The 12,260-nt window shown below is 48.5% G+C and overlaps 1 protein-coding gene across 2 annotated transcripts in view; it reads left to right on the top strand.

Moving 5' to 3' along the window:
- Cep41 (centrosomal protein 41) overlaps window positions 1-5,465 on the top strand; it is a 38,125-nt gene extending 32,660 nt beyond the window's left edge. The window contains exons 7-11 of one of the 2 annotated variants that reach the window (XM_055608231.1): window positions 141-292; window positions 661-728; window positions 1,686-1,800; window positions 2,366-2,581; window positions 3,112-5,465. In XM_055608231.1, the coding sequence (XP_055464206.1) occupies window positions 141-292; window positions 661-728; window positions 1,686-1,800; window positions 2,366-2,581; window positions 3,112-3,260 (700 nt within the window). In that variant the 3' untranslated portion in view covers window positions 3,261-5,465. Of the gene's footprint in view, window positions 1-140; window positions 293-660; window positions 729-1,685; window positions 1,829-2,365; window positions 2,582-3,111 lie in introns of both variants that reach the window. The other variant, XM_055608232.1, reaches the window with a different exon arrangement.
- The last annotated feature ends 6,795 nt before the right edge of the window (window positions 5,466-12,260 follow it).

The following is a 12,260-nucleotide window of genomic DNA, read 5'->3' as shown; positions in this document are numbered from 1 at the left end:
GCACCCTGCCTGTTTACTTCTTCTTAGGGGTGGCCTTGGAACAGACAAGGAACCTTCATCTCTCCATTCTGAAGAGATGTTTGACCTCTGACCTCTGGCCTCTGACTAGTTTCTGATGACCTATTCTTTTCTGCTCGTAGCGTCATCAGTGGCGTTGGGGAACTGGATGTAGACAAAGGGCTCGTAAAGAAAGAAGAGCCCAGTGGCAAAGACAAGCCGTATCCGGACTGCCCCTTCCTGCTGCTTGACGTTCGTGACAGAGACTCTTATCAGCAGTGCCATATTGTCGGGGGTAAGAGACAAGGGCCGCACACCCTCGCCTTGTTTGCTGGTGCGGGACCAGCAGTCAGGGACACTGTCCATGCTGGCTCCATCATGGACACCCTTGGAGTTAGCCCCACCATGCCCAATGAGAGGGCCTGCCTGTGGTCTCTGGTGCCTCACGGGCCCAGGACACAACCCGCAAGCAGCGAAGCCGAGTTTCCGCCTTTGTTCTGTGGAGCCCTTTCATTTTCTCTTCTTTCATAAAGTATTTGGGTACGCTTAGGTTCATGGCTCACTGACTTTGAAAGTATACTTGCCTCTTAGACTCAAGCCAGCTGGGAAGGGCCAGGTTGTAAGAGAGCTCTAGGCCTCCTGATCTTGTTCTTGTCTTTGTAGCTCACAGTTACCCAATTGCAACTCTATCCAGGACAATGAACCCCTACTCAAACGACATTCTTGAGTATGTATCCTTTGCTGTGTTTTAAGAAATTGGATGACACCAGGATTTTAAGACTCAGACTTAACATGAACCATGTTCTTAGTGTGAAAACTGCAAGGGACCTTTGCTACTAACCAGGTTAGCATGTTTTAGTTTGGATTCCTTGTCGCTGCTGAGCACCGAAACTGGGAAGCCAGTTCCTTGGAAACCATGCTTCACTGTGCCAGAAAACCCTGGGTTTCGGGTGTTGAGAGTGTTAAGGGTCTGTGAGACCTCACCCTGAGACTGTGGCTCCTCTGGAAAGCCTGCCCAAATTGAACTTAGGAAGTAAATATTTTTCTATTTTCATTTTCCTCTTAAAATTTTTATGAAATTTTAAAATCATATTAGTAGAAAAGTACTGAAAATATCAAAAAGAAAAACTAAGATATCCTATTATCAGATAGTTAGTATGAACTCCTATCACAGTCCTGGTGTATTTTGTCCTGACTCGTTTCTGATATGTGTGTGCGTATGTGTAATTTGTCTTCACGAAATTGGAGTCATTCACATGTGTAATGCGTGCTGGTGTAAGCTGTCTGTAAACTCCATTGTTGACAGGAGGTGACATCTCCTTGCAGGCTCACTCCCTAAACTGCGCCTTTATTTTGGACCTTGAGGTGGTTCTGCTGTCTTATGGTAAGGAGGTCTTCGGTGAGGTATGACACAGAGATTGAAAATGAAGGCTGTTAATTTTCCTTTCCAGGGTTATAAAGGTGAAAGAATTGGAAGGTGTAAAGTACGCAGCTCATGCTGTCAGGACGTAGGTCATGCTAGTTCCCCAAGCTGAACTACCCTGTCTTGTGTGGTTTCTGTGGCAAGGGAAGCCCTGGTGAGAATGAGGCCCGGTGTCCACTGTGCTCTGCCGGATAAACCGTGGCAGCCCAGTGTGTGTTGTCCGGAAGCATTAGCTCAGTGCTTAGACCCTTAACTCAGCTCACAGAAAAATGCTCACGGCAAGATCATCATTCTATATGATGAGGACGAAAGGCTGGCCAGCCAGGCGGCCACCACCATGTGTGAGCGCGGCTTCGAGAACCTCTTCATGCTTTCTGGCGGTGAGCAAAGCTGCAGTCTGCTTTCCAGGTCTGACCCCTACCCTAGGCTGCCTCCAGACCCGCACTGCCCCCTTTCAGTGCTCAGTGCCAGGACCTCAGCGCTGGGTCCAGAGGGAGCTGGGAGCCATGGACCTGTCTTCTGGTTCCTTCAGCACATGTGGGGGCAAGAGGGAGGTTTGTTCTTCCACTGTAGGTTTTGTTGACTTGAGGCTTCTATGGTGTTTGAGACGGGATCTTCCCGCATAGCCCAGGCTGGCCTCAAACTTTTAATCTTTCTGCACCTGCATCCCGCCTGCTAGAATTACAGGCGGGCCATTAGGCCTAGCTAGCACATGATTTTACTTCCTAAGCTAACGGCATTACTGCAGGGCTCTGTGAGAAGGCTAAAGACTTGAGCAGGAGCTTTCCTGTGGCATTCTTGATCACTTGCTGACACAGCAGTGAAGGAGGGTTTCAGATCATGGGCTTGGTGAGGAAGGACAGGAAGGTCTGCCGGCGGGTGCCCTGTGGCCTGCTGCCGCCTCGCTGTGTTAATCCTGCTTTTTCTGATGTTCTCCTCCTGCAGGTCTGAAGGTCTTAGCTCAGAAGTTCCCGGAAGGACTGGTCACTGGCTCCCTGCCAGCCTCTTGCCAGCAGACCGTCCCTCTTGGTACTGCCCGGAAACGATCCAGCCCCAAAATGCCAGCCCTGCCAGCCGAGAACAAGTGGAGATTTACCCCAGAAGACTTAAAAAAGATAGAGCGTTACCTGGAAGGCGAGCAGGGACCGGCGGGCAATCCTAGTAAGAGATTCTGACCTTTGCTTTTGGAGCGTGAGCCGTGCACCTTTGCATGTCCCCTCATCACAAAAGAGTTTCTTTACGTCCATACTCTTAAAGTACTGGGGGCTCTGTGTGTGACACATGAACTGCCGGGGGTCACGGGCAAAGGCGAGGCTCAGCACGCAGAGCCAAAGAACAAGTGCAGCCGCTCAGATGCCTCCTTGGGAGAGCCCCTCCTTCTGCTTCTGGGTCTGCTTAAGACCCTGCCGGAGCGTCCTCTTCATCTTCCTGTCTTTGCCTGCTGCTGTCTCCTCTCCCTCTCCTTTGTCTCTCCTCACCCTCTATACCCATCCCCACCCCCTTCGCCAACATCAGGCTGACCTCAGGGATGAGCCAGTAGGTCACCACTGGTCCTCCGCAGAGGCTGCAGAAGGCCCCCTTGGCACAAACGTGGCCACCGACTGAGCACAGCGGCTTGAAAGTGCTCTTGGCCGGTTGTTCCTGGAACCCTTCTTGCAGCCTGGCTCCTTTCTCTTTCTTGCTCCCCTCAGGCCGACTGAACCAGAATAACTCTGCCGGAAAAGACTCAAAGGTGCCTGCCAGTCGAAGTGGCCAGAACCTGCCCACCGGGGGTCCTGCCGGCCACTCGAACCCCCGCACGCTCAACAGTGGTCACCTGCAAGGCAAACCCTGGAAGTGAAGACCTGTGTTGTTTGGTCAAATAAATATCCCCTCCTTTCGGAACCCCCAGCACTCCCAACTTGGTCATTTTCAGACTGCTGTAGAGGAATGGCCACGCTCTGTGGGCCCGCTTCTCCCTCCCTCCACTCAGGAAGGATTCTGACGATGACCACAAAAACCAGAGGCTTGTCAGGCGCTAGCTGCCTCCCTGTTGTTTACAGAATACTCTTGTCTTCTGAAACTGAATAGGAAAAAAGAAAGATGCTTTCTTTTAAGTAAGGTCCAGCCCGTTTGGTCTGTAACCAGTGTTGTTTTGTAAATAATTCAGTCACATCTGCTGCTGTGTTCTTCCCGGCAGGCTTTTCTCGTTCCCTGTTGATCTCATGAAAGATTCTCCAGGTGGACCTGGCATTGCCCCCAGGGTGCAGATGAGTTCCTGGCTCCTGCAGCCCAAGGGCCCCACACTGCGCCAGGTGCCTGGCTCAGTCTTAGCTCGCACGCCGCAGCTTCTGCTGGGGTTTGAGGCTGAGGTTGTATCTTACTGGTTTAGCAGAGAAGCTCTGTGCAAAATGATCTCTTCCTTAAATGGTTTCCTGGGACCAGAAAGGTGCGTGCTCTTCTGTGCTCACAGCAGAAGGAGGAGGGCCTAGCACAAGTCCCCAGCACCCCAAAAGTCTGTGCTTAGAGCCTTGGGAGGCTGCCACAGCTGTCTCCCCAGCCCCCCCATTATGAACCTAATATCAGTTAAAATTTCCCATTGCCTGACTTGAGTCCAGCCGTGTTAGATGGGCAGAAATCATGGTCACGTGAAAGCGGCAGCCTCATGCAGGCGTGGGGACACACAGGTGAGGGGACTCAGGAGTCCTTTGTCAGCGCGGACAACCCCTTAAGCCCTTGCTTAAAAATACAGTATTAGTCTAATTGAGTAATTAGTGCAATTTCCTGCTTGCTTTTCATTCTCACGACTGAGCTGTGATTAGGAGGCTGTGATTATAGATTCTGGTTTGGGCCGGAATTTTGAATCGGCATTAATTGAATTGCTAGATGACTGACACCCATTCTATTTAATTGGAGGAACAAAGACCTCAGGTAAGGATGAGGCGCATGAAGTCATACGGAAGGACCAGCCTTGTTAATTTTTATGGTCTGTGATGGTAGCTGTGATAAGGGACTAAAGAATAAATTGTGCTCTTTGTCATGGCAACCAGCTTCTGAAAAGCCAGCTGAAAATTGCTATCCTTAGGTGGTTACTGCTGCTGGGTAAGACTCGCCTTAACAGTACTATTTTCTCACCACTGGAAGAAAAAAACAAAAAGGAAAAAGCCCACAGTATTTCTAGCATGAGGGTTGTGTTTGTAAGAGAAATAAACGTAATAAATAATCTCATGGAGACATATGGAAAAATAACTCAGTCAACCCAGCTCTGTTTCAGAATGTGTTTATTCTTCTCTACTTGATTTCCAAAGTGCAACATTTTCCAATGCTTTAGAAATCAGACAGACCAGGGACATTGTTCATATGTCAAGCCGTGCCCAATTTTCCACAAGATTCGGGAATCTTGTATAAAATTCAGCCAATGTACACATAGCTTTAATGAGAAGCCTGCCATGTTTCCCCATACATTTATTGCCTGAGAACTTAGCTCAGCCTTTTGCTAATGCCAAAATGCACTGGCTTTTATTTTCTTTACAGCATAGATAGAAAAATGCAAAGTTTCTGCACTCGACTTTCCCCTAACATGGACAAGATTTTCAGCCATCTTTGACACATTTACATTTTTAAGGAAAACCCTTTCCTTAAATAAAGTTCTGGTTTGCCACGTTCACATCGGGAGATTAGACCTCCTCACTCAGTTCTGTTTTGAAAGTAAAGGACAGGTTCCTCCTGTTCCTGTTCCGCATTCACCACCAGGGATGTCCGTGTTAGAAACTATTGCATGTACGTAGAGTGTCGGTTTAGCCAAAGCCATTATTAGAATTGCTGTGTGTCTACTGGCGTGGGCTAGCAGGCCGAATATGTTTCCATGTGTTTCTCCGTAGCACTTTGCCCTGTTGGCAAGGGAGGCCCGACCCTCCCCTGCACTCAGCCTTCCTCTCGATGCTGTTGCTCCCTAACATTCCACCTTACCAGGATCTTCACTAGACTGTTTGACATGTATTATCTAAATGATCAGTGATACTTTGTGCAATTATGAATGTTGAAGATTAAAGAACGTAGTTACTAATTTGTCGTTTGCTATTAATGTGCTCAAACCTGCCAACTTCTCTTTTCCTCTCTGTCAGAATGATTTGGGGAGCCCCAGGAGACAAGAGTGATTTGAAAGCGTACCTCTCTTTACTGCATTTCCCAGAAAGGCATATGCTTTTTGCTTCAATGAATGTAGAAATCATTCCAGTTTAGAGCAAGGGGCCATAGCTTTCTAGTCAGCAGGGCTGTGTTTTTCCCTGGAACTTGGGCAGAGCCGGATGGCTACCTTGGGCAACCATCTTTCTGCTTTCTTCTGTGTCACTGTGTTAGGCACTGGCTCGCTCCTCTGAGGTAGGGACTGCTGGGTGATGCCCTTAGCTCTACTCAGAATCTTATCAATAAAATGCTTATCTCTTCCAGGGTCTGTGTAGTTAAGAAATCTTAAAGAGGGGCCATTTAAGGGAGCACAGATTTAAGAGGCCAGGCAGGAAGGAAGCTAGGAAACAAAGGAGGGACGATAGAAGAGAGGCAGGAAGTGGCAGGAGAGAGAGGAAGGAAGAGACTGCAGTGCTCATTCAACAACGGGGACGCCTTGGCTGTAACCTCAGGCTGGGACCATAAAATCTATAGCATCAGTGAGTAGCCAAAAGTAATCTTCCTTTTTCTTTCTCTACAGCGGGAAGCCAGAGACTGCAGTCATATTGGGCTAGATGCAAACAGGAATTAGAATAAATAATGTCCATTAGATGCTCAGGGAGTTTTTCCTGTGGTCCTGTTTAAATTCTAAAGAACTTAACATGTTAAGCTACTCACAAGCAAACAGAACAAAACAAAACCCTCCTTCTCCAGTTCCCTTGTGGAATATAAGTTGTTGGAATCCTGGGCTGGGAGAAATATGTCAGTGGTTTTTCTTGTTGGTTTCTGTTCCCGCAGCTTGTTTGTTGGCCTTAGACTCTGTCTTTTATGTTGTCTGACACGTTTGCAGAGATGACCAGTTTCAGTTGCCTGGCTGTAGCTCCATGACTACCTCCTCTTATTCAGCCCTGAAGAAACCAGCCATTAAGAATATTTAACAAACTATTGAATGTCTTTAATATGCATTTGTGTTCTTCACAATTCTTTCAAAGATTCAAACCCCATAATACTTCTTTCTCAAAAAAAAAAAAAAAAAAAAATCAGAACCATGTGGATTGTTATTCATCAGTTAGATTATGTGACACTTAAGTTCACATAATGTTGAGTACTTAAATACAATTTAATTATTTTTATTTTTTTATTTTTAACAGATCTTGCCTGTTTATTTGTAAAAACAGCACAGGGCACTGGTCTTCTGTAAAGAGTGTGTAGGGGGTGTGTCACACCAGTCCCTCTGTCTTCGAATTGTCAGAAGCCTGTCCTACGGGGCCTTCACCGGGGCCTGGGCCCCTTTGGGAGCCTGAGCTGGGGCTGAAGCCTGGGCCTGAGCTGGAGCTGCGGCCTCTGCCTTGATGTGAACCTTGGGCTTTGGTTGGCAGAGCCTGCGACCCTTGGCTTTAGCTTCTAATGCGCTTCCCAAGCTTGGGAAAAGCCAGACGGCTGAGCTTGCACCTTGAGCTTAACAGCCAAAGACTTCACAAGGGCCTTGATGGCCCCTGCTCGCACACTCACTGCCTTTGCGTTGTTCACCTGCATCTCAGACCTCTCTGTGCTTTCTTGGCAAAGCACTTGTCCCTCGGGAACTTGGGGTCCACCCCCTTAGGAGATTCGTCTCTTTGTGACCGGGGTTTCTAGAAGCCATTTCTGGGCCATCTGCGGCACTGCTTGTGTGTGGTGGTTCTCGGACTTGGCCATGTCTCACAGTAATCGCAGGGCCTCTGGTTATTTTTCTTAACAAGTATATTTTTCATGTAAAAAGCGGTAAACGAGGCCCAGTGTGCTTCCAGGGTTCCAAATGAGTTTGGGTGGTTAAACTTTCCTCCGCTTGTAGTAATTACTGAAATCAGGCGCTGGGATGGCTCCCCCGGTGAAGGGTCCACCATGCAAGCATGAAAGCCTGAGTGTGGACCCCGGCACCTCCATCAGAGGCCAGGCACGGCACACCTGCCATCCCAGCCCCGGGAGACAGACACAGGATTCCCAGGGCCTGCTGGCCGGCCTGTTCCCAGGGTTGCTAAGAGACCCTAGCTCATACATAGAGAGCAACTGAGGAAGCCCTTTGCCCTCCATGCACACACAGGAACACGTGTGCAGGAACACGTGTGTGCGCACACGCATAAACAAATCCTGTTAGGATTATTACGGCGTTCTTAAAGCGGCACCCACGTCAGAGATGGTACTGAAGAATGGGCCAGTGGACGTTTGTCCAGCCTGAATTATGGCAGAGCAGGGTTCAACACACCACTCTGTGAGCTCACAGACCTCTTCATCTGCCGCACTCAGCCCCCTCTGTGACAGTGCCCCTTAAGTAAATATTCAGAGTAAGTAAACTCGGGTCCTGGAGGCTCGGGGAGTGCATTATCTTTGCATGCAGCTTCTGCTTGTCCGGGCGTTTGTAGCCAGACTCTTCTCTCCACTCGGGAAGATGCCGTTTTACTTGATTTGGCCCATTTTTGCCGTCCGTTCAGTAGCTGCCAGCATTCCTCATTACAGGGAGGCCTCACTGTCCCCTCCCATTCCAGAATTGGAGGACTGCAGGTACCAGCAGCTGTGTGTTGGGCAGCGTTCGGGGCCCTGGTTGGTATGTTTTGACGCCTGTGATGTTCCCAGCAGTTCAGTGCGGTGTCGCCCCATTTTCAGAGGAGGAGATGGCCACTAGGCAGCCCACACTGTGCTGCTGACTAGAAGGAGAAGCTGGGGCCCAAGCAAACCCCTGTGGGCTCTTGGCTTTGGCTTCCCAGACTAGACTCAGCCATGCCAGGTCTCCCTGGGGGAGTCCTCAGTTTCCCCATGGAAATGGAACTTCTGCTCGGCCTTGCCTTCCCTTCCTTCTTCATCGATGAGGTTGGGCTGGAAACTTCCTTCTGCCTACCCGTGCAAAGCACAACGGTGCTCACGCAAAACCCCCCGGAGAGCATTGTCACTTCTCTGTTGGAGTCGGAGTCCCGTCTCCAGCATCAGCATTTTGTTTGTTCGCCTGCAGACACATGGTGAGCCTTCACGTATGGAGTGAACTGCCTGTGGAAGGGGAGACAGACTGTTGCCCTCGTGGTCCGAACAATAAAGCTGATATGATTACTGTCTAATCTCTCTTTCTTCGATAACATTTCTGGTTTAAGCAGACACAGATTTCGAGAACTGGCCAATGGCCCCAGGTGTGTGTTCTGGGGAAACAGAGGCACAGCCGCAGCCTGCTTCCGAGCAAGGCCTTACCTCACCAAGTTCTCTCAAGCTGCAGCTGGCACTGTGGCTGAGGTTAAGAGGAACTTTTCATTTTCTCCTTTTCCTTTGGCAGTAAACACTTGGCTGTCTCCATCCCTAGAGTTTTTCGATGATGCTCACAGTTTGCGTTGCCAAATGAATGCGGCTCCCTAAAAGCTTCAGGGAAGAATTCGTTTCCCTTTGACGCGTTCTTGGGGTAGATGGTCCTCTGTGCTTTTCCCAGAGCTCTTCTTGGCTGAGACACTCCAGCCAAGTATGGCTGTTCATCTCCAGTTCCTCCAGGCAACATCTGGGGTTTAGCATGTTCACAAAATGATGTTTCCCCAGCGCTTCAAGCAGGAGGCCTTGTGCATTGTCCCGTCCACCTGTCCCTCGTGCCCTTGCAGGACAATTGCCAGCAATGCTCCGCGAGGTGAGGGATGAGTGAGGTCATGTCTGGACTGCGTTCAACGACACTCGAGCTTCAGGCCAGAGCCAGGAAGCTAACCACCCGTGTCTGTGTGTTAATTCAAGAGACTACCTAAAAACTTCTTAACGGGCTGTCATGGCCCCTCGGCTTCACCGAGAGCCACCTCTAATGGCCTAAAAATGACACGAAAGGAGTCCTCTTGAAATAAAGCCCTTGAGGGGGCTCTGGAGACTTGGAGTTAGCATAATACATTCCCATAATTGCAGTGGGAACAGAATACGAGCAGAAAGGGTGCTGGGGTGGGGGGAGGGTCCTCCGGCAGAAGATTTAAAGCTCACCCCAGCTGGGAGCCCTTGTAGTGACAGCCATCCAGAATGTAGTCCTCCAAATATAAAATGGAGTGTTAGGGAGCTGAGATGCTGCGGCAGAAGGTTAGGGTTTAGACATTATTTTAAAAGAACTGAACAAAGACTAAGATGGCTGTTCCAGTGTTTGGTGCTGGCACGCTGCTCTTGAGTAACCGTACACAGGTTTGTCACCTGGGGGTTGCAGCTAGCCCTCCCACTTCCTGGCTGGCTGTAAAAGCCCATTGCAGGGAACTGGAAAGTATCAACAGCAAACCCACCACCTCTATCCAGAGTGTCATGACTGTGTGTCTGTCTGTCTCTGTGTGTGAATCTCTGTGTTAGACAAAATGATATTCATAACATACTGTTTTGTAGCTAGCTTTTACAGAAACCGTTGATATATAAATCATATACCCTGCAACTCAGCTATTTGGAGAACGCAATGATTTTCGTGAATTTACAGACTGTTTGAGCATCAGCACAGCCCAGCTTTAGAACATTTCCATCTTGTAGCCAACGCCTCTCACTCAATATGCTGCAAACATTTTTTCCAGGTGAACGCATACCTGTATGGTTTTATGATATCCTGCTGTGTGGCTGTGTCACACTAGTACCAATATTGAGTCTTATGAAGGTTCCTTTTGACATCCTTTGCTCCTTTGCTATTCCAACTTGGCAATACCGTCCAAATATTTTCATAGAATAAATTCTTTCAAGTGGTCTTGCTGTGTCAAAGAGGTACTGTATTTAATTTCTAAAATCTAATTGCCAAATGTACAGAAAGTTTTCCTCCTACTAACAGCACAAGGCTGTGTTTATTTCTTCATGCCCTTGGTAACATTGTGTGGCCAGTTTTTTGTTGTCCAGCAAACTGATGAAAGAAAAATGGTTTCCTTTAATATACAAGAATCCACTGAGGATCAGTATCTTTCACGTTTTGTTGGCTTTTTCCATCTCGTGTTTTTGGGAGATAGGTGCTTTTCTTTTGAAATGTTGGTCTTTTTTTTTTTTTTTTTTTATGTCTTTAAGTATTAACAAGTTCCATATCTCTAACATTCATCTGTCATCAACATTGCTGTGAATATAAATTTCTTTAAATGTCAGGCACTTGGAGCAGTGGGGAGCAAGTGAGCAAGCCGGGGCAGCCTCTTCCCTCATGGAGCCCACACTGCTCCCCCACACCCTTTCTTCTTTTCTCAGACAGGGTCTCACATGTCCTAAGCCAGAGACAACCTGGACCAACCTGGGTCCTTGCGCCACTACCTTCCAAGCCCTGGGGTGGTGTCCTGCTTCACCACATGGGGTTTTCTGAGGTCTTGAGTTCAAGCCCAGGGCTTCATGCTTGCCACCAGCTGACTGACAGACACCACTAGTCCCAGCCTTTCAACGTTCTTAACACTCCTCCTTGCTCAGAACCTTACTTTTTGAACCACGGTGCCGAGAATTCATAATCGTGTGCACATGGCTGTTTTAACAAACCTAAACGACATGCAGATCTTAGAATGTGCTGATTCAAGACAGTCATGGCGACACACTGTAATCCCACACTCTCGAGGCCAAGGCAGGCGGATCTCTGCGAATTCAAGGCCAGGACTGTCCACATGGTGGATTCCAGACCAGCTAGGGCTCCACAGTGAGTGTCTGTCTGTCTGTCTCGCCTTCCCTCCCTCCTTCAGCTCTCCTCCCACACCTCAGTAAAAGCAGAATTCTTTCAACAATTACTAGGTGCCTGTATTCCAAGCACTGCTGATGTTGGAGATGACATGCCACAGTGGCCCCTAACAGCGAGGACAGTGCAGTTGGTCTGTCATTTGTGAAATAATGTCGTCATACTAGCTGAAGTTTTCCTTTTCTTACCGGTCTGCATCAAGAAGATGACCAAATTCTTACTTGTCCAAACTAAGCAGTTAAAATGCAGCTTTCTCTGACTCACCTTCAGCCTCTTGACACAAGGCTTGGAGGGAAATATTTTCCAAAAGATGAAGGAGTCTGACCAAACCTTCAGTCTAAAATGCCTTTAGGTGGTGGTGGTGGTGGTGTTTGTTTGGGACAGTGTCTTTCTGAAGAGCCTGAGGCTGGGTCCAAACTCAGTTTTTTTGTCTGAGCCATGACTGCAGGGCTGTGCCCCCGTGCCTGGCTGGGAAGACCTTTCCCCTCATCTTGGGATGCAGACATTTCTAACCAAGCCTCATTCTGGTTTTTAGAATATTTGCTAGGAAAAACTATTAAAATAGAACTCCAAGATGGAAAGCTTTTGGACCTTAAAGCCATTTTCTATGAAAAAGACAAGACTTAAGGCTGGGGCTGGCAACGTCTTGAAATCTGAGTGGTAGAGAGAGAGAGAGAGAGAGAGAGAGAGAGAAGGCCCAGTCTGCCTGCAGCCTGTCTGCCAGAGCCTTGTCACGTTACCCCAGCTCTCCATTCCCATGTCGGGGACACAGAGGAAACCAAGATCATTTCTTAACTTGAAGAAGGTGGGTAGTGTGGCTGCACCGATGGTGTAGCAGTTGGGAGCACTGGCTGCTCTTCAAGAACCTGGGTTCAAGTCCCAGCACCCGCACGGCAGCTCCTCACACAGACACACATGCAGGCAAAACGCCAATGTCAGTAAAGTAGTCTTTAAAAATTCCTAAGAAGGCAGCTGAGTCCATGTACTGTGATGCTGGTAAGTGTGCTAGCCTGAGGGTCACCATGCTGGTAAGTGTGCTAGCCTGAGGGT

Source organism: Psammomys obesus, unplaced genomic scaffold (genome assembly GCF_907164565.1).
Source record: "Psammomys obesus unplaced genomic scaffold, mPsaObe1.curated_primary_1811, whole genome shotgun sequence".
NCBI lineage: Eukaryota > Metazoa > Chordata > Mammalia > Rodentia > Muridae > Psammomys > Psammomys obesus.
Note: the sequence above shows the minus strand (reverse complement) of the source record. Positions and strands in the feature narration are given on the sequence as shown.